Source organism: Suhomyces tanzawaensis, assembly GCF_001661415.1.
Source record: "Suhomyces tanzawaensis NRRL Y-17324 unplaced genomic scaffold CANTAscaffold_2, whole genome shotgun sequence".
In the NCBI taxonomy this organism is placed as follows: domain Eukaryota; kingdom Fungi; phylum Ascomycota; class Pichiomycetes; order Serinales; family Debaryomycetaceae; genus Suhomyces; species Suhomyces tanzawaensis.
This window is the reverse complement of record NW_017963637.1, coordinates 1,147,072-1,166,385: the sequence shown is the minus strand read 5'-3', so window position 1 is coordinate 1,166,385 and position 19,314 is coordinate 1,147,072. Positions and strand designations below refer to the sequence as shown.

Sequence of the window (19,314 nt, the reverse complement as noted above, 5' to 3'; positions counted from 1 at the left end):
CATATTCAAATATCTGCATTAAAAACACAAATGGTTCCATAACCCAAACGATGGGTCATCTGCGTTGAACAAATGGATCCATCATCACCAACCAAAGAATTTCATCTGCATTGAACAAATGGATCCATCATCCCCAGCAAAGAAGACAAATGGATGCTTCTTCACCATTGAAGTAATTTTGATCCATTTCTACATCAAATCATGTTCATTAGAGCCATATGAGAATGGCTTCCGATAAAACTGATTCTGGCATTATCAGCTCCAACTAGTGATTATTCGTCCTAACCTCACTGGATACCAAACTTGCATCTGTACTATATTAATATAATTCTAATTATCTACTTGTGGCTTCTTGTAGACTTGAAATATTGCTTCAATCTCTCATCATTTCCATCAAGAAACCTATTGTCATTGGGACCCTTGTTCTCCCAAGCGGAGTGTCTCTTTGCCATCTTCGCCTTCTCATCATCTCGAGTTCCTCTAAGGCTCAAGTCGTCGCTTAACCAGCGAGTCGCCAAAGGATATAATGATTCCGTAGGCTTCACACGTACCTGGGATCCCAACTGCACCTTTTCTTGGAGAGTCTGATCATAAATAATATCTTTTGTCTCATAGTTATCCACTATTGCTCCCTCGCTCAAATGAATGATTCTATCGTAGCATGACCTGTCAATTCCATCAAAAATATGAGTGGCATACACCACCGTACATCTTCTATCATTGCACTCTTCTTTGAGATAATTCAATAACTTTTGTCTGACTATAACATCTAAGTCAATGGTCACCTCATCAATAAGTAGAAGTCTCCATGGTCTCACCAACCCCATTGCTATCTGAACTCTTCTGCGTTCACCATCTGACAAGTTTAACATCGACCATTCGGGGTCGAAGTCTAGTATGTCGATTAAACGGTCTCTTCTTTCGGGATACACATCACCACCAATGGATGAAATCAATACCTTGACCGAAATATCACGCTTGACCATTGAATTAGTGGCCCATTCAGTTCCCAAGTATGTGATGTATTGGTTAATGTCAGAATTGTGTTGCTGGCTCCTCGTTCTGTTATCAGAAAAGGGGTCAAATCCTCCTAGCTTGATGCTTCCTGCTTTTATCAATGTCTTTCCTGCCAATATCTTCAATAACGTTGACTTTCCTGCTCCATTGGGTCCCACAAGTAAATTGAATGTGCCCCACTCCAAGGCGAGACTAACATTTTCCAATCCAAACTTGTTGGTTCCGGAAAAAGTGTAAGTGAAATTGGTAGCCTCGATGGCTAGGGAGTTGTCTTCAAGGTGGTCCGTCATTTTCGGAGCCTCTGCTAGTTTGGTATAGTACTGTAACTGGTGGTTTTGCAGTAAGTGCAATATTTATTGCTATAGAAAATACAAATTTTACAGGTTAACAATGCTTAACTAACATAGATCGCTGGTTTGACTTTAGGAGAAACTTTCCTTTGCATATCAATACCAGATTCTAGAAACTAGCTTAAAGATAACAGTAGTCAACCCATTACGTTCAAAGTGTTCAATAGTGTCGTGTTGTTAAAGTAACTTACTAATTCAACCAACTCAATACATCCAACAGAACCAGTTCGTTTTCAATGGATTGAAGTTCTTCCTTGACACCTTCGAAGTAATCAGCATCACTCTTCAAATATTTTCTGATATAAGACTTCAACAACCCCTTGTATTCGTAGTATAACCATTGGTTATTTATGTTCTTTTGTAAATCCAAGTCCTCTTCATCAAATTCTTTCTGAATTGTAATGGTTTCATTGTTTGGCACGTTCAAACTTTGAGAAATCAGGTTCAAATTTCTCACAATTGAGTTAACCACAATAAGGAACAATTTCTTAAACTGTTCTGGGTTTGAAGTGTGGAAGTTGTTCAAAATTCTATTGATAGACTCCATACACGAAACATTTTCAATAAGAAGATTGGTGGAGAGGGAAAGGGTCTTAGGAATTAAGAACTCTGGCTTCAATATTTCAAACTCAATTAAATATTCCAATACTAAGAAGACAACTTGAGGCTGGTGGGACCAGATTCTGAAAATAGCTTCGATTATCCAAACTTGTCTATTTTCCACTTGTTCTGGAGTCAACTCCAAAGATTCGAATTTGGCTTCATCGTCTCCGTAAGTAATTTCTGAGCCACTCAAGTACTTCAACTTATTAATATCACGCGATAACACACTCACGACGGAATAAATTGATCTCGAGCCAATGTAGGCATAAGTTTGGAAGAATAAGTTGATAATAAATCTTTCGGCATTGATGTTGGGAAGAGTCTGGACGCCAGTTAAGATTTCTTTGTATAAATCACTGAATTCGCTATTTGTCTTCCAGTGAGCGCTCACGAAGTCGTACACCTTACTGGAGATTTGATGCAATGGTAATTCAGGATTAGAGTAGTTGAAGAAGATTTCCTCTTGTGCACCCACAATTGATTTCTCGGCCAAAGCATTTTTCTTTTCGAAGTATAATTTTGCAAGCAATTCCTTTACTTGAGAATCGTCACCATACAATTCAGTATCGTAATCAATGATGTACTTCGATTCATTCTCGAACAAGGAGATGTTAAGATATTGATGAAACTCGTCTATGGTGACGACTTCTGATGTTTCCGGGTTCAAAGTCACAAAACTATCTTTGATCCTGTTCTTGTTCGACAATCTAATTTCCTTTGCAATCAAATTCTTAATAAAACTTCTCTTAGGATGGTATTTCAAGTTTTTGAACTTTTTAGAATCATTGACCCATTCATCCCATTTCCAACTAAATTCGAAATTCGAAATTTGAGTGGTCATCCAATCCAAAAACCTAATTTTCAACTCATAGTCCAATGTTTCCAAGTTGTTGTAAAAATATCTAATAGCTCTTCCAAAAACGGGCGCTATTGATTCTGGACTTTCACGACAACAAGCGATCAAAACAGTATAATAATAAATCTCATGATGTAAAGTTATTGGCAATTGGAAAATCATTGTCAAAATACTCTCAACTGCTATATCTTCAACCTTCCAAGTCGATAATGGAGGTTGGTTAACACCCGATTCATTGTCTGCATGAATTGACTTCAACTGGTCAATTGAAGATCCTGGGGGAGCAAACAAATTCTTGTTGAAATATAAATCTAAAATTGACAATTGAATAGAGGCTTCTGTTTTGTTGAAAGATAAGTTAGTCAAAATATCAAAAGATAAATCTTTGAAGAATAATCCAATGTAAGTGTCAATTTGTGGGACTGTTTCGTATTCAGTCGAATTATAGACTTGAAACAAAACTCTAGGATTTGAGTACCACAACTTGTCAATAGAACCAGTTGGTATGTAGGTCTTCAATTTTGAGATTTCTGGCAAAGAAAGCTGGGGTACTTGATGCTTGACCACTTCGTTAGAAACAGTATTGAACTTGAGCGCCTCATCAACTATGGGCTGAACCAACTCATTGAAGTTGAGGAACAACTTTGAAGAAGAATCTTCATTTAGGAAGGGATTCCAAGATTTATCTTCGCCCTGCAAGGCAATTATGACTGGGAGAATCAAGTCGATGATTTTTTTTGGTTCGTAGGGTAACTCATAATTATTGGATTTTGAATCAAATGGTTGCAATAATACATGAGAAATCTCCACGATCTTGAAATCCTTGGCCAACTCCACCAATTCATTCACTTTTGAAACCAACTCCTCCGATGAAGCTGGGCTGATGTTGCTGAACAAGTATGGAATGGAGATCAAGACGTTGTAGAATATTCCTTCGGCCAACCCGTTTCTGGTTTCAGGTGTTTCGTTCTGCAAATCGATGGCTAAAGTCAAAAATTGTCTGAACAAGTTGACGACTGAATGGTTTTCAATGATGGGGGATAAGGTGGCGAAGAGCTTCAAAATCGACTTGATGTTATTGAACACGCCAGCATCTTCTTCTGGAAGCTTGGATTGGGTATCGGCTTCTTTGTCGTCTCCGATCGAGTCCAACATCTTCTGGGCCTTGGCATGTAAGTACTCGATGACATACTTGGCCACAACAAAGTTCTTTGCGTTACAGATTAAAATCAAGTTGCTCACAGCATTAATCTTTTGGGGCTGTTCAATGACCACGGCATAGATGGTGCTGAGAATCGAGTTTCTCAACTTGTCAATCTTCTCGAACTCGGCCACGATGGGATTCGAGATGTAAGAAACATCGTCCACTTGGTTTACAATGTTTGGGTTCTCACCCAATCTTCTGATGTCCTTGCAAACATTATTGATCAATTCCTGGGCAGGGTCGATGTGCTGCCTCTTGGACTCATCGTCGTAAGGCTGTTGGGCAAACTGGTCCGCCTCGAACTCGTCTCTGCTTCTCTTTCCCGAATGCTCCATCTCACTCGTTCACTGGCTAGTTGCTTGTCAGTTTTTCACCGCGATATTTTCGCAGAGGCTGCGGTGACCTGAACAATTATGACGCATACAGTCTGGGAGATCAGACAAAACCTCCAGAACGATTTTAAGAATTACTATTACAACAATTATAACAATTAAACCATGAGTTTCAAGGAAGAACTTGTAAAGAGAAAGTTAACTATGGACGGTGCTTTGGGAACTGAGCTTGAGGAGTTGGTGCCTCGTGACTCACCCGTCCAACCCAAGTCATCGCGGTTGTGGTCAGGCATGGTGTTGTTGCATCAGCCAGAGTTAGTTACCCAGGTCCACCAGGCGTACGTGGAGGCCGGGGCTGAAGCGTTGATTACCGGTACCTACCAGATTTCTGAGGCCAGCTTGAAGAAGAACACTAGCTTGAGTGATCAGGAGATCATCGACTTGTGGAGTCTTTCGGTGGAGGTGGCATGTCAGGCTGCCGAGACGGCTGACCACAAGGTGTTTGTGCTTGGATCCATTGGGCCCTATGCCACCTGCCTTGCTGACGGCAGTGAGTACACTGGCAAGTATGGTGACATCAGCGTGGAGCAGTTGACGGCGTACCACAAGCCGTTGGCACTGTACCTCGCAGGCGACTCCAGGGTCGACGTGTTGGCATTTGAGACCATTCCCAACCTCATTGAGTGCCAGGCGATTTTGGAGTTGTTGGCTGCAAACAAGATTTCCAAGAGCTTCTACATCAGCTTCAACTTTTCCAGCACCGAACTGTTGATGGACGGCACGCCCATTGCCAAGATGGCTGAATACCTCACTGGGTTCCTCCACCAGCATCCCGAGGTGGCCTCGAACTTTGTGGGCATTGGTGTCAATTGCACCGAGTACCAGCTCGTGGAGTCCATTGTTGAGAACATCAACGCTGCCATCTCCATGCCGTTGATTCTCTACCCCAACTTGGGCTTCGACTACGACGAGGTTCTCGGCGAGTACCAGACCAAGAAGAATGTCGAGAAATGGGCTCGTCTGGTGGAAAAGTGGTGCTCGTTTGACAACGTCAGAGTCATTGGTGGGTGTTGTGGGACTGCGCCTGTGGACATCACCGCGGTCAAGAAGGTGTTGGATTCACTTCCACACCACTAGTCATTAGTCATTGCATTGTGTATAGCCTAGCCGAATGATAGTAGACTAAACTCGACGATTGTTGTCAAATTTATGCCAATCTGCCGCTCGGTGGTATCGGGCGGCGATTTTCATGTGCAGCTGTGGGCTCTTATCTCTGGTGGGAGTGCCAGGAGTCAAATCGCACTGACTGCCAGGGGACCGCACCACGAGCACAAGCTACTGGGGTGGCACTAGGCGACGTCCCAGCACTTTTCAGTACCAGGCTGCCAGGCCCGGTAGAGGACCCGCCAGGCGCTACCCCGGCTACTGACGGGAATCAAGAGTCACCCAACAGAGCCCGAACTGCCAGTAGAAGTCCCGGGCCCAGTCCCCGAGTCACACCGAGTCAGTTCATTTCTCGGCACTAGCCATCCGCACCAGAGTCAGCACGTGCAATCGCCATACCACCCCAGGGCACACCGTGAAACCAGGCGGCATCGCGGCACAAGCCTGGTCCGATTTGACTCGGCCATGGGGAACCCTCCAGGCAGGCCACCGTATATAAGTGTCCCGATTCCTGGGCTGTAGCATCCGAAATCGCTTAGGATCTTATACACCTTGAACCAGAATCTTCTGTTTAAAGGCCCTTTCTAGATACACTATCGACTATGTTCCAAAGAGGTAGAGCAGTGGTTAGATCCGCCCGTTTGCACAAGTTGGCGTTGTCGACGCCCAGAGTGGTGGCAATCAGAAGCATGGCTACTGAGGCTGGTTCCCCAGCTAAGGCCATCACCTCGTCTGACTACTACAAAAAGGTGTACAACCCCAGCACAGAAAAGGTCAGTTTCAGCAACTTGGACACCTTTGCCAGGAGACACATTGGGCCCACGCCTGAAAATGTCAAGACCATGTTGAGCACCTTGGGCTACTCGGATCTTGACGAGTTCTTGTCCAAGGCCATCCCAGAGCACATTCTCTTCAAGAGAAAGTTGAAGGTGCAGCCAGAGCAAGGGTTCACCGAATCGGAGATGTTGGACCACCTCCACGAAATTGCCAACAAGAACAAAATCGTCAAGTCCTACATCGGTAAGGGTTACGCAGGCACCAAGTTGCCTCCGGTGATCCAAAGAAACTTGTTGGAGAGCCCCGAATGGTACACCTCCTATACTCCATACCAGCCGGAAATCTCCCAGGGTAGATTGGAGTCCTTGTTGAACTACCAGACCATGGTTACATCTTTGACCGGATTGGACATGGCCAACGCCTCCTTATTGGACGAAGGTACAGCCGCTGGTGAGGCCATGTCCTTATCGTACCACAACTTGAAGGGTAAGAGATCGAAATACGTGGTGGACACCAACATCCACCCCCAAACCTTGAATGTGATCAAATCAAGAGCCTCCAATATCAACATCGAAATCGTTGAGTTGCCCCTCTCCACCAATGAGGGTGTCCTCCAATTGGAAGCTATTTCTAACGATGTCTGTGGTGCTATTGTTCAGTATCCAGGCACTGACGGTTCCGTTCACGACTACTCCAGAGTTGGAGAGATTCTTCACTCCAAAAAGGCTTTGTTCGCCATGGCCACCGATTTGTTGGCCTTGACTTTGCTCAAATCTCCTGCTGAATTCGGTGCCGACATTGCCCTTGGTACCTCTCAAAGATTCGGTGTTCCATTCGGTTACGGTGGTCCCCATGCTGCTTTTTTTGCAACCAGCTACAAGTACTCCAGAAAAATCCCAGGAAGAATCGTGGGTGTGTCAAAGGACAGATTGGGTAAGCAAGCCTTAAGATTGGCTTTGCAAACCAGAGAACAACACATCAAGCGTGAGAAGGCCACCTCTAATATCTGTACCTCTCAAGCATTGTTGGCTAACATTGCAGCCATGTACGCTGTCTACCACGGTCCAGAAGGATTGAAGAACATCGCTAAGAGAGTTTTTGGATTCACCACCATCTTGGCTTCCCAAATTGCTTCTCATCATGAAATAGTTAACACCAAGTGGTTTGACACTTTAACCGTCAAGTTGAACGGTGTCTCGGCCGATGAGATCTTGGCTGTTGCTTTGCACGAACACAACATCAATTTATTCAAAGTGGACGAATCTAAGGTCTCGATCACTTTGGATGAAACTGTCACTGAACAAGACTTGGACTCTTTGATTCAAATCTTCACCCACGGTAGATTGGACACCAGTCAAATCCAAGAATTACCAAACCTTCCACATGAGTTCTTAAGAACTGATCCAATCTTGACCAATGAAGTCTTCAACACTCATCACTCGGAAACTTCGATGTTAAGATACTTACATTTGCTTCAAAGCAAGGACTTGTCTTTGGCCAACTCCATGATTCCATTAGGTTCCTGTACCATGAAGTTGAACGCAACTGTTGAAATGCAAACCTTGTCTATCCCAGGATTCAATTCAATCCATCCATTCGCTCCAATTGACCAAGCTGAAGGATACAAGCAGTTGGTGGACGAATTCGAAAAGGACTTGAACGATATCACTGGTTTTGACGCAACTACCTCCATGCCAAACTCTGGTGCCCAAGGTGAATATACTGGTTTATCCTTGATCAGACAATACCACAAGTCCAGAGGTGACTACGAAAAGAGAAATATCTGTCTTATTCCAGTCAGTGCACACGGTACCAACCCAGCTTCTGCTGCTATGTGTGGCTTGAAGGTTGTGCCTGTCAAGTGCTTGGAGAATGGTTCCATTGATTTACAAGATTTAACTGAAAAGGCTGAAAAACACTCTGAAAATCTCTGTTCGATCATGATTACCTACCCATCTACTTATGGTTTGTTCGAACCAGGGGTCAAGACTGCCATCGAAACTGTGCACAAGAATGGAGGATTAGTTTACTTGGACGGTGCCAACATGAATGCTCAAGTCGGTTTGACTTCTCCAGGAGATTTGGGTGCGGACGTGTGTCACTTGAACATCCACAAGACGTTTGCGTTGAGTCACGGTGGAGGAGGTCCAGGACAAGCTCCAGTTTGTGTTAAAGAGCACTTGAAGCCATTCTTGCCATCGCATCACTTTGTCAAGACCCCACATTCCACTAAGGAATCCATCGAATCGGTGAACTCTGCACCTTACGGCTCTGCTTCTGTCATCCCTGTGTCTTATTCCTACATCAAGATGTTGGGAGCTCAAGCTTTGCCATATGTGTCCACCATTGCCATGTTGAATGCCAACTATATGTTGACCAGATTGAAGAACGACTACAAGATCATGTTTGTGGACTCCCACGCCTCCACCAACGAAGGGTTGAAGCACTGTGCCCACGAGTTCATCTTGGACTTGAGAGAGTTCAAGGCTGTTGGTGTTGAAGCTATCGATGTGGCCAAGAGACTCCAGGACTATGGATTCCATGCGCCTACCATGTCTTTCCCAGTCGCTGGTACTTTGATGATCGAGCCCACCGAGTCCGAAAACTTGGCCGAGTTAGACCGTTTCGTCGACGCCTTACTCTCCATCAGAAAGGAAATCGAGGCGTATGCCAACAACGAGCCATTGGGTATGGTGTTGAAAAATGCCCCCCACTCTTTGGAAGACGTGGTTTCTACTCCTCAACAAGACTGGGATGCTAGAAGCTACACCAGAGAGCAGGCCGCCTACCCATTGCCCTACTTGAAGACTGCCAAGTGCTGGCCTACCGTCGCTCGTTTGGACGATACCTACGGTGACATGAACTTGATGTGCACTTGTCCTTCTGTCGAAGAAGTTGTCGAAACTCAATCTTGAGTCGCATAAAATTTAATTCTTGTATAATAGAAAATAGATTATAGATTTGCATCCATATGTAAACGGTAGCATTGCGATTGTATCTGCAATGTCCCAATGACAATTCGCATCCTGACTGGGCCTGCTCATGCTGACTTCACTTACTTAATCCCTCTCCCCAACGCCGTGGCCGGCTCCGTTTCAGCTGCCAGTTGTTATCCGCCAACCTGGCCCAAACTGGGCGCGCACTACTACCACCGAAATCCACCACCAGTGAACCACTTGGCTGATCACATAGATCGTGACCTATTGCAACGAAGGGCATGCAAGCACATGAAGAAACATACAGGTTGATCAGTGAAACACATTTATAATTGACATATCCCACCCAAATCATTCCCACCCAACACAAGCCGCCAACATCAAGTATACATGGATTGGTACAACAAGAAGAAAATGGGCACTGGAGCCCCAGCGTATACCCCATCGCCCTATGGAAGCATGGGCACCAGCAGCGGAAGCTTATCCCCGTACGCCAATCAGCGAAGCCAGATCTACTCCCAAAGCAGTTCAAATGGAGCCTCCGGCTCGACTCCGGGGGTGGTGACGCCCGGAGGAGCACCTGGAGGGATAAATTATCACTCAGGCTTGCCATCAGCTGGAAGATCCACCAACTCTTCACCAAGCCAGAACAACCCCAGCACCGCTACCACCCTGGGTCCAATGGATAGAGACTCGTATTACTTTTCACAACTTCCATTATATTGTGCTGATTGGACGTACCTAGGCTTGGAAGATAAAGAGTGTGTGGCATTGAGCTCCTATAAAGAAGGTTTCAATAACAAGCTTCAGATTCTACACGGTTCAAAATATGGAAGCGATTACACAAGGGGCAATGGAAGTGATCCCAGAATTCTAGACGAAAATATCGACAGTGCCTCTCCTACTAGCTCGAGCCACGCTCAGTACCAAAAATATCAAGGGCTTCTGCCTAGGTACTATGACGATCCGATTGTTGAAGGCTTCGACTTTCACAATATCGCTGAGGCATCCGTGGAATACCCGATCACAAATCTCCAGTGGGACCCCTCTATGAAGAACACTGGTGAGAAAAGAGTAGCTGCATCCCTGGAGGTTCTTCGTTTGTATAAAGTTTCTATGAATTCTTATGAGCAAGGAGAATCGGAATTGTTACAAACACATATATTGGCCAATAATACCAGTGGGTCTTCTTCAACTTCGGGCAGTAGCAACAATGCTTCAGTCACCAAAGGCTCGGGCGGTGAAGATATCAACACATTCCCACCAGTTACTTCGTTTGACTGGAATAAAACTGACCCCAATATAATCATCACATCTTCAGTTGATACCACATGCACGGTGTGGGATTTGCATCGTTCACACACACTACTGAAGGTTGGCGACGATACCATTGACACCGCTACTGTTATGACTCAATTAATAGCACACGATTCCGAGGTTTTTGATGTCAAATTCATCCATAATTCCTCCAATATCTTCGCATCAGTGGGTAATGACGGTTCAATGAGAGTGTTCGACTTGAGGTCATTGGAGCACTCCACTATTATATATGAACCATCACTTCCGTTGGCAACCACTCCTTCTTCCATTGGACCAGGCGCATCTCTTGGAGCAAGTGCCATGAATGCCAAAGCTCTTTTGAAATTGAGTACTTCTAACATTGATCAGCATCATTTAGCTACGATCGGAATTAATTCGAATCAAGTCATCATTATAGATATGAGGATGCCTGGATTACCAGTGGCTACATTGGATGGGTCTTTGGGAGGGGTGAATCATGCCGCTATCAATATGATTAGATGGCATCCTAGTTCAAATTATGTTTTGACTGGAGGTGATGATTGTCAGGCATTGGTCTGGGATTGTAACAACGTTCAGCAATCAAAAACAAATGGTGATTCAGGAATTATTATTGATACACCTGTGTTGGCTTACGAGGAAGAATTAGAAGTGAATAACATTTGTTGGAGGCAGAATACAGGAGATTGGATGGGTGTAGTTAGTGGGAAAGGCTTCCAAGCAGTTCAACTTTAGTTCTAGTCTTTTAACGAACATTAATATATTATTACGTACAAAATAAGCAATAATTATAAACTATATATTACCAACAGGCTCTAATAGATACAATCAAGTAGCTTACTTCTTACCAGCCTTTTGGGCAGCCTTGGTGACCTTACCAGCCTTGTCGGACTTTTCAACAGACTTGATAACACCGACAGCGACAGTTTGTCTCATGTCTCTGACAGCGAATCTACCCAATGGTGGGTAGTCAGTGAAAGCTTCAACACACATTGGCTTGGATGGGACCATCTTGACGATAGCAGCATCACCAGACTTGATGAACTTAGGGTTGGCTTCCATGACCTTACCAGTTCTTCTGTCGATCTTTTCGATCAAGGTGTCGAACTTACAGGCAATGTGGGCGGTGTGACAGTCCAAAACTGGAGAGTAACCGGAGGAGATTTGACCTGGGTGGTTCAAGACAATAACTTGAGCGTTGAAAGATTCAGCACCCTTTGGTGGGTCTTGCTTGGAGTCACCACAGACGTTACCTCTTCTGATTTCCTTGACGGAAACGTTCTTGACGTTGAAACCAACGTTGTCACCTGGGACACCTTCAGCCAATTGTTCGTGGTGCATTTCGACGGACTTGACTTCAGTGGTAACACCAGCTGGGGCGAAGGTAACAACCATACCGGCCTTGATGACACCGGTTTCAACTCTACCGACTGGCACAGTACCAATACCACCGATCTTGTAGACATCTTGCAATGGCAATCTCAATGGCTTGTCGGTTGGTCTGGTTGGTGGTTCGATAGCGTCAATAGCTTCCAACAAGGTCTTACCAGAGGACTTACCAGCCTTGGTTTCCTTTTCCCAACCCTTGTACCATGGACAGTTGGTGGAGGCTTCAATCATGTTGTCACCGTTCCAACCAGAGATTGGGACGAATGGAACAGTCTTTGGGTTGTAACCGACCTTCTTGACGAAGTTAGAGGTTTCCTTGATGATTTCTTCGAATCTGTTCTTGTCCCACTTGACGGAGTCCATCTTGTTGACAGCAACAATCAATTGCTTAACACCCAAGGTGTAAGCCAACAAAGCGTGTTCTCTGGTTTGACCGTCCTTGGAGATACCAGCTTCGAATTCACCGGTACCACCAGCNATAATCAAGATAGCACAGTCAGCTTGGGAAGTACCAGTGATCATGTTCTTGATGAAATCTCTGTGACCTGGAGCATCGATAACGGTGACTTGGTACTTTGGAGTTTCGAACTTCCACAAAGCGATATCGATGGTGATACCTCTTTCTCTTTCAGCCTTAAGTTTGTCCAAAACCCAAGCGTACTTGAAAGAACCCTTACCCAATTCAGCGGCTTCCTTTTCGAACTTTTCGATAGTTCTCTTGTCAATACCACCACACTTGTAGATCAAGTGACCGGTGGTGGTAGACTTACCAGAGTCGACGTGACCAATGACGACGACGTTAACGTGATTCTTTTCCTTACCCATTTTAATTGATTAAGATTATATCTGAAGAAAAAAATTTCACTGAGCCAAATATGTGCCCTTTTATAATTTGCCCTCCCAAAAGGGGGGGTGAAAAAATTGATGGTTAAAATGCGATGAGTCATTCTCATATTTACGCGGATGATGCGGTTTACGCAGCGGTCAAAGTCTTAGATAACAGCCCCTACTATCTATATCACAGTAGCTTGGAGTGTGGTGCTGCCTCAATGGTACTGTTATGACTCACACACGATTCCATTCCTTACGTGACCATTTTAGTACAATTACAACTTACAACTTTAATGAGTTTCGAGACAGCAATCAAACACGTGTAACTACTGAGGGTCGCAAAACCGCAAGGCACAACACAACTGAGTGGCTGGTGCAGGTTAGTTGGGGTAGACACGTGACATATGTCTGAGGCTAGTACGGGGTACTCAAGCAAAAAGCAATGGAAGCAAAGAGATAATTCCACAAAAAGCAACAAAAGTGCTAGACAGTCCCAACAACTAACGGAAGGAATTGTCGACACCTCTACATCTGACGAAAGAGTATGATATATTTGGCTATGTATGTAACATAATCACTTGGAGAAAACGTTGTCACTCTTCTGGCTCGACACGTAGGACTTTCTGAAAATGTCTTCATTGGGGGCACCGCCGCCAGCGGTAGTGCTAGCAGAAGTGGATGCTGGGTTAGATGTAGAAGCAGCCGTATTCTGCGTAGCACCGGGGTTCATCAAGCTCTCGAAGCTGGATCTAGTTGCAGACGAAGTCGATCCTCTTCTCTGGTTTCTGGCAAAGCTTGGGTCGGTTTTCTTGCCCTTGGCGGATGCAAAAAGACCCAAAATATCCGTCAACGTCACCACTCCCACAAGCTTTCCTGGGCGACCGGCCTCAGTTGGAGTATAGTTTGAGGATGGCACGGCGCCCAAAGTAGCTTCCACGGTGGCAGGAGTCAGCGAACCGACTCCGTTGTTCACAGAGGAAGCTGAGGAGGTGGTGTTTGTAGAACTCATTGAGTTGGAATGGTTTCTGTTGCTGGATTCCACGACCCAAAGACGATGGCTTTGGGTGGCCACAAGCTTGGCAATGACCCTACCGAGAGAGCTCTGGTTGTTGACATGGAAGATTGGGAACTGGTCTTGTCCCTCCTCAATACCCTTTTGGCTGAGGTTATAACTTATAAAGTTCAAAACGGGTTTGAACAATAAGTGGGAGTTCTTAGATGTGGAAACATGCTTCACATCAACGATGGAAATGTTCCCGATAAGCGAACGAGTTCTGTCAATAACTGCAAGAGAACTGACACGTTCATGGGACATTTTTTGAAGAGCATCTATCAAGAGCTGGTCTTCATAAATACTTATTGGAGTGCTGGAACCAAGATCGAGTTCTTGCAATGTTGAATTGAGATGGCAATCAAGCGAAGGAAATCTTCTAGCATTTTCCCACAAGTACTTGATTAAACGACGCTGGGAAAGAATACCAGTGATCTTGTTGTCGGAATCGGTGATGGCAATACGATGCACACCATTCCCCAAGGTTTCGACGACCGGGAACAACGTGTCGGTCTCGCTGAACTTGATGAATGGGTTTTTAGGGTTAAGCTTGATGATGAACTCGACAGGGACCTCTTCTCCACGTTTGGCTCTGCTTATGGTTTGTGTCACCAATTCATGCTTCTTGGCATCATCGGTGCCGGTTCCCGGGGTGGTGTTGCTGCCCAAGGGAAGGTCGATTTCATGGATGGCCAAGTCATTGGTGGAAATCTTGTTCATGATCAACAACAAGTAAGTATTCAAGTCTGAGTAGTCGAAGGTCAAGCAGTCTTTGGCGCTCGATGAAAGCAACACGGGAATACTGGTGAGGTTGTGGGTGACCAAGGTCTCGAAGGCTTTTTGCACCGAATACGAAGCATTGATAGTGATCAATTTGTTGGACTCAGTCAAGTCCTTGAGAGGAATCTCCGACCAGTCCAACCCCGACGTGGAGGCGTGTTGGGCGGCGTTCATCACGGAAGACGAGCGAGAGCTGTTGGAGGTGTGTCTGGATAAACTGAATCCGTGGATATCGTCATGGTCAGGGGTTTGCACTGGCAATGGAGGAGGCGAGGAGAGTAGTTCCACTATCGAGGGCTTTCTCGATGGGTGTTGGCTGGAGCTCCCCGAAGAGAATGAAGGGTGGTGGTTGTGGTGAGGGTGGCCATGGTGGGCTGCGGTGGGCTTGGACAAGGGCGATGTGGGAGGTTGCCTGAATGGAGGGTTGGGCATGTTGGGGGTAATGTGCAATGGATGCAGGGCAAACTACCGGGCTAACAGGGATCGAGCGGGTCTATAGTAACAAGAATATCCAATTGGACGTGGGCCAAAACAAATATGCAATCAATTGAGCAGGAGGGCTAACGTGTGGGGGGTTCAAAGATTGTGGAGGATGAGTCAGTTGGGCCTGAAAAATCTTGGATTCGTAGAAAAAATGATATCCTCAGTTGTAGTTAACCAGTAAACCGTGGAGGTGAATATTGCCACTGTAAAAACGAATGACCCCACTTTGGTGGATCGCAGGTTGCGGGAGTGTGCACAGGTGGGCCTGGTGTGAGCCCTGCACAGGGCCCGGAGATTCGCTCCCGGGTCATGTGACGGGTCATGTGACCCTCCAGGTGACCTCGCTGGCCGGCATCTGAAGAATGTGTGCACGATCGAGAAGTGGTGCTGGTGGTTGCTGTGGACAAGAGTCCGTCCACACCGCCACATCTATCAGCGTCTCCCAGAATGGCCACATGCCCTCGGAGGCAAGGAAGGCCTTATCAGTGGCTTATCACCGCTTACCATCAGTGTGGTTGCCAGTGGTCCGCCTCTCTATCCCTTCCCCTAAGGATCGGCGCGCGCTCGCAACCGCATAAATTACTTGCCTAGGAAATGGCCTCGCTTCCCATTTACCACTTGGTCAACACACCCCGTGAGCAACTGTTGCCATCATGCCATGGATGCGCCGCTAGATGCATAGCCCGACTTCTAGATCTGCCCACACACAACGGTCGGGTGATGCTGGTAGAGATCCTCCACACCAATGCAAGGCGGTAGTAAATAGTTGGGCTAAATATTGTCTGGTAGGCGGGCTTCGAATTCCATCGTGCGCACCATCGGACTACGATGCACAGCACCGAGGAACAGTAATTGGACTGGAGCCGAGGAATGGCGCTAGCTTCAGGCCTTAGCCTGCAGCCTAGGCGCCAGTTCCCACCGCAAAAGCAAGGTCGCCTGTATACAACCCCCAACTTCACAGTGAATTCGACAGTTTGTGGCATATCGTAATGCCCCCTGCTCTGGGGCAGCCGCATACCAAAAAAGAAAATTGTTGGGCCCAAAAAGAAAAGCTGCACCAAAAAAAAAACCGTATATAAGAAATCAATGGCTGCACAACGAATTGGGTTCACAAACTAATTCACTACCATGGAGAGTTTGGAAGTGGCAGACGTCACCAAATTAAACGCTCTTGCAGCAGGTACCAATAAGAAGACCCCGCGGATTGTGGCGGCCGGCTTGGGTGGCAGATTGATGGGTACCAGAGACTTGGTCAAGATCACTGCTGAACAAGTCACCCAGGACTCGTTGGAGTCGATTGCTGAGAAAGACGCCCGTGAAAAGGAACACTTCACCAAGAACAAGCACATCTCCGAAAAGCCTTGGACCCTTTCCAATTTCCACCAGCACCTCAACTGGTTGAACATGATTTTGGTGGTGGGTTTCCCAGCCTTTGGAGTCTACTCCGCCATCACCTCTCCTCCTCAATGGAAGACGGCTGTTCTCGGGTTCACCCTCTACATCTTGTCCGGTTTGTCCATCACTGCCGGCTACCATCGTTTATACTCCCACAAGTCCTATTCCGCTGCCTTGCCAGTGAGATTGTTCTTTGCATTCTTCGGAGCTGGATCTATTGAAGGTTCCATCAAGTGGTGGTCCCACTCCCACAGAATCCACCATCGTTACACCGATACCCCCCGTGATCCATATGATGCTCGTAGGGGTTTCTGGTTCTCCCACATGGGTTGGATGTTGACCAAGGCTAACCCAAAGAACCGTGCCAGAGCCGACATTTCTGACTTGAGCAGCGACTGGGTTGTTTCCTTCCAACACCGTCACTACTTGGTTATCATGCTCTTGTCTGCATTTGTCTTGCCAACTCTTATTGCCGGTATTTTCTGGGGCGACTACTGGGGTGGTTTCATCTACGGAGGTATCTTGAAGACTTTTGTCATTCAACAGGCTACTTTCTGTGTCAACTCTCTTGCCCACTGGATCGGTCTTCAACCATTTGATGACCGTAGAACCCCAAGAGATCACTTCTTGACTGCATTCATTACTTTTGGTGAAGGTTACCACAACTTCCACCACGAGTTCCCATCTGACTACAGAAACGCCTTGAAGTGGTACCAATACGACCCAACCAAGGTTGTTATCTGGGCTTTGTGCAAGGTTGGTCTCGCATGGAACTTGCAGACTTTCAGCCAAAACGCCATTGAACAAGGCTTGGTTCAACAGCAGCAAAAGAAAATCGATAGAATGAGAAACAAGTTGAACTGGGGTGCCACTGTGGATAACTTGCCAGTTTGGGACAGAAGCGAGTTCAACGCCCGTGCCAAGGAAGAAGGTCTTATCATCATCTCTGGCATTGTGCATAACGTCAAGGCGTTCATCAAGGAACATCCTGGTGGACAAGCCCTCGTTAGAGCCTCCTTAGGAAAGGATGCTACCAAGGCGTTCAACGGTGCTGTGTACGCTCACTCCAATGCTGCTCACAACTTGTTAGCCAACATGCGTATTGCTGTTATCCGTGATGGTGACATCAACGGTAACACCTTTGCTCTCCAACAAGAGTTCTTAGATAAAGAGAAGCTCGCTTAGTGTATTTATAATAGGTCGGATAATGAAATTATAGGTTTTTACCAGACTGATGTAGAAAGGGTATTCATCGAGTAGCAAATTTTCCTGCTACCAGAAATACTTTAACAGGCATGCGAAGGCAGACATAGAAACGAAGGTATTAATCGAATCCCGACAGTATTCCTTTACCAGGCACGTAAAGATTTTACCAGACTAATGTAGAAACATCCATGGCTTCACTCCGAATTTGTGACTTGTGGTGCCATTACCCATGTGTGAATACACTTCACTATTTCTCCGTAGAATAAGAGGCAGGAAACCTTTCCCCTTCCGTGACTGGAAGGGAAGCTTCCGGACTGGATTAGGAAGATTACGGAAGAATCCGTAGGAACGCCCAATATCTCCCCTAAATCTCCCGTCTCATGTCCCTGACATGCCTTGCCACGTACAAAGTAGGGAAAATGACCGGTTCATTGCATGACTATCACACCACAAGCAAAACTCGCGATGGTGCCATGGAATATTAATGGGGTGACTTTTGGGTGGTACGATTTTCGCGACATTTGCAGGAACACAATTTTGCACCCAACCCCGGCCACTTCCGTGGGGAGTACGAGTATATAAGAGGGAAGGGAGTCAGCAGATCCAGTCCATTCTTCATTCGATTATCTCATAATCAACAAACAACCACTACTTTCCATTCAATGTCCGCTGCTCTTCCACGTACCACATACCCCAAATTGATTGCTAAAAGCGTTCCAGGATTGGCTATTTGGGCCACCGGGGTAGGCCTCTTCTTGGGATGGCCACATGTGTGGGCCAGTGTCTCCAACAAAAAGAATGGAGCTCCTAAGATTAACTTCAGTCAGTTATAGCTCTCTGCGAGATGCTAAGAAATCTGCATAATGTCATGAAAACTACGAAATTCTAATAAACGATAATAAGATCCGAACAACAGTAGCAATGTAGCCAGCAGTAACTACCCGAAGAGCATATCTTCGACGAGGTCTTCGTCCCTGCTGCCTCTGGATACGCAGACACTGTACCATCTTTCATTGGGCACAGAGCCCGAGTTGGGTGATGTGGGGTGGCATCACGTGCCACGCCCGCGATACTTAATCGTTAATCAGGAGTGACTGGCATGTCAGCGATGTCCAAACCATTCCAGGCCATAGGTGATGTGATCAACACATCGTCCAGACACAAGCAGCAGTCGTTCCAGGAGATCTACGGCGAGCCCGAGAACTTCTTGGAGATCGAAGTACGAAACCCCCAAACCCACGGCTACGGCAGTGGTCTCTATACGGACTACGAGATCGTGTGTCGAGTAAGTACCCACTCCAACCTGCCCCCGTTCCTACTAACGCCAGACAAACATCCCCGCATTCAAGAAACGGTCCAGTCGAGTTAGACGTCGGTACTCCGACTTTGTTGCCCTCCGTCGGATTCTCGAACACGAGACCACCAGAGTGATCATCCCGCCGTTGCCAGGCAAGATCCTCCTTAGCTCCAACCGTTTCAATGACGTCAACATCGAGCAGAGACGCCAGGGGCTCGAGAAGTTCATCTCGGTGGTCAGCGGCCATCCGTTGCTCCAGACAGGGTCCAAGACCTTGATTGATTTCATCCAGAGCGAGCATTGGGACGCTCGTGCCGCATACTACTAGGTCCAATACATGCATC

The 19,314-nt window shown here is 46.2% G+C and overlaps 9 protein-coding genes across 9 annotated transcripts; 5 read left to right on the top strand and 4 right to left on the bottom strand.

Annotated features, from left to right (window-relative positions):
* Positions 1 to 338: 338 nt before the first annotated feature.
* CAF16 (putative ATP-binding cassette family ATPase) lies at positions 339 to 1,307 on the bottom strand (the record flags this gene model as incomplete). Its single annotated transcript, XM_020206577.1, has 1 exon — positions 339 to 1,307. The coding sequence occupies one exon, from the start codon at positions 1,305 to 1,307 to the stop codon at positions 339 to 341; it is 969 nt and encodes a 322-aa protein (XP_020066086.1).
* A 250-nt stretch (positions 1,308 to 1,557) lies between these two features.
* Positions 1,558 to 4,365, bottom strand: GCR3 (Gcr3p; the record flags this gene model as incomplete). The annotated part of the gene is made up of 1 exon (XM_020209511.1): positions 1,558 to 4,365. The coding sequence occupies one exon, from the start codon at positions 4,363 to 4,365 to the stop codon at positions 1,558 to 1,560; it is 2,808 nt and encodes a 935-aa protein (XP_020066085.1).
* A 162-nt stretch (positions 4,366 to 4,527) lies between these two features.
* On the top strand, positions 4,528 to 5,499 carry SAM4 (S-adenosylmethionine-homocysteine S-methyltransferase; the record flags this gene model as incomplete). Its single annotated transcript, XM_020206576.1, has 1 exon — positions 4,528 to 5,499. One exon carries the CDS (start codon positions 4,528 to 4,530, stop codon positions 5,497 to 5,499), a length of 972 nt encoding a protein of 323 aa, XP_020066084.1.
* A 161-nt stretch (positions 5,500 to 5,660) lies between these two features.
* Positions 5,661 to 9,273, top strand: GCV2 (glycine decarboxylase subunit P). Its single transcript, XM_020206374.1, has one exon. The coding sequence runs from the start codon at positions 6,129 to 6,131 to the stop codon at positions 9,216 to 9,218; it is 3,090 nt and encodes a 1,029-aa protein (XP_020066083.1). The 5' UTR covers positions 5,661 to 6,128; the 3' UTR covers positions 9,219 to 9,273.
* Positions 9,274 to 9,629: 356 nt separating this feature from the next.
* On the top strand, positions 9,630 to 11,273 carry CANTADRAFT_88860 (uncharacterized protein; the record flags this gene model as incomplete). The annotated part of the gene is made up of 2 exons (XM_020211504.1): positions 9,630 to 9,727; positions 9,899 to 11,273. 2 exons carry the CDS (start codon positions 9,630 to 9,632, stop codon positions 11,271 to 11,273), a joined length of 1,473 nt encoding a protein of 490 aa, XP_020066082.1.
* A 51-nt stretch (positions 11,274 to 11,324) lies between these two features.
* On the bottom strand, positions 11,325 to 13,042 carry TEF2 (translation elongation factor EF-1 alpha). The gene has a single exon (XM_020206373.1). It carries the CDS (start codon positions 12,750 to 12,752, stop codon positions 11,376 to 11,378), a length of 1,377 nt encoding a protein of 458 aa, XP_020066081.1. The 5' UTR covers positions 12,753 to 13,042; the 3' UTR covers positions 11,325 to 11,375.
* A 290-nt stretch (positions 13,043 to 13,332) lies between these two features.
* SDS24 (Sds24p) lies at positions 13,333 to 15,021 on the bottom strand (the record flags this gene model as incomplete). The annotated part of the gene is made up of 2 exons (XM_020211503.1): positions 13,333 to 13,439; positions 13,479 to 15,021. The coding sequence occupies 2 exons, from the start codon at positions 15,019 to 15,021 to the stop codon at positions 13,333 to 13,335; spliced, it is 1,650 nt and encodes a 549-aa protein (XP_020066080.1).
* A 1,179-nt stretch (positions 15,022 to 16,200) lies between these two features.
* OLE1 (stearoyl-CoA 9-desaturase) lies at positions 16,201 to 17,652 on the top strand (the record flags this gene model as incomplete). Its single annotated transcript, XM_020209577.1, has 1 exon — positions 16,201 to 17,652. The coding sequence occupies one exon, from the start codon at positions 16,201 to 16,203 to the stop codon at positions 17,650 to 17,652; it is 1,452 nt and encodes a 483-aa protein (XP_020066079.1).
* A 1,129-nt stretch (positions 17,653 to 18,781) lies between these two features.
* CANTADRAFT_47745 (uncharacterized protein) lies at positions 18,782 to 19,298 on the top strand (the record flags this gene model as incomplete). The annotated part of the gene is made up of 2 exons (XM_020209500.1): positions 18,782 to 18,958; positions 19,002 to 19,298. The coding sequence occupies 2 exons, from the start codon at positions 18,782 to 18,784 to the stop codon at positions 19,296 to 19,298; spliced, it is 474 nt and encodes a 157-aa protein (XP_020066078.1).
* Between the last annotated feature and the right edge of the window lie 16 nt (positions 19,299 to 19,314).

Bases quoted from the DNA above. Each gene is read 5' to 3' on its own strand.
- GCV2 (XM_020206374.1), top strand. From the start codon at position 6,129: ATGTTCCAAAGAGGTAGAGCAGTGGTTAGATCCGCCCGTTTGCACAAG.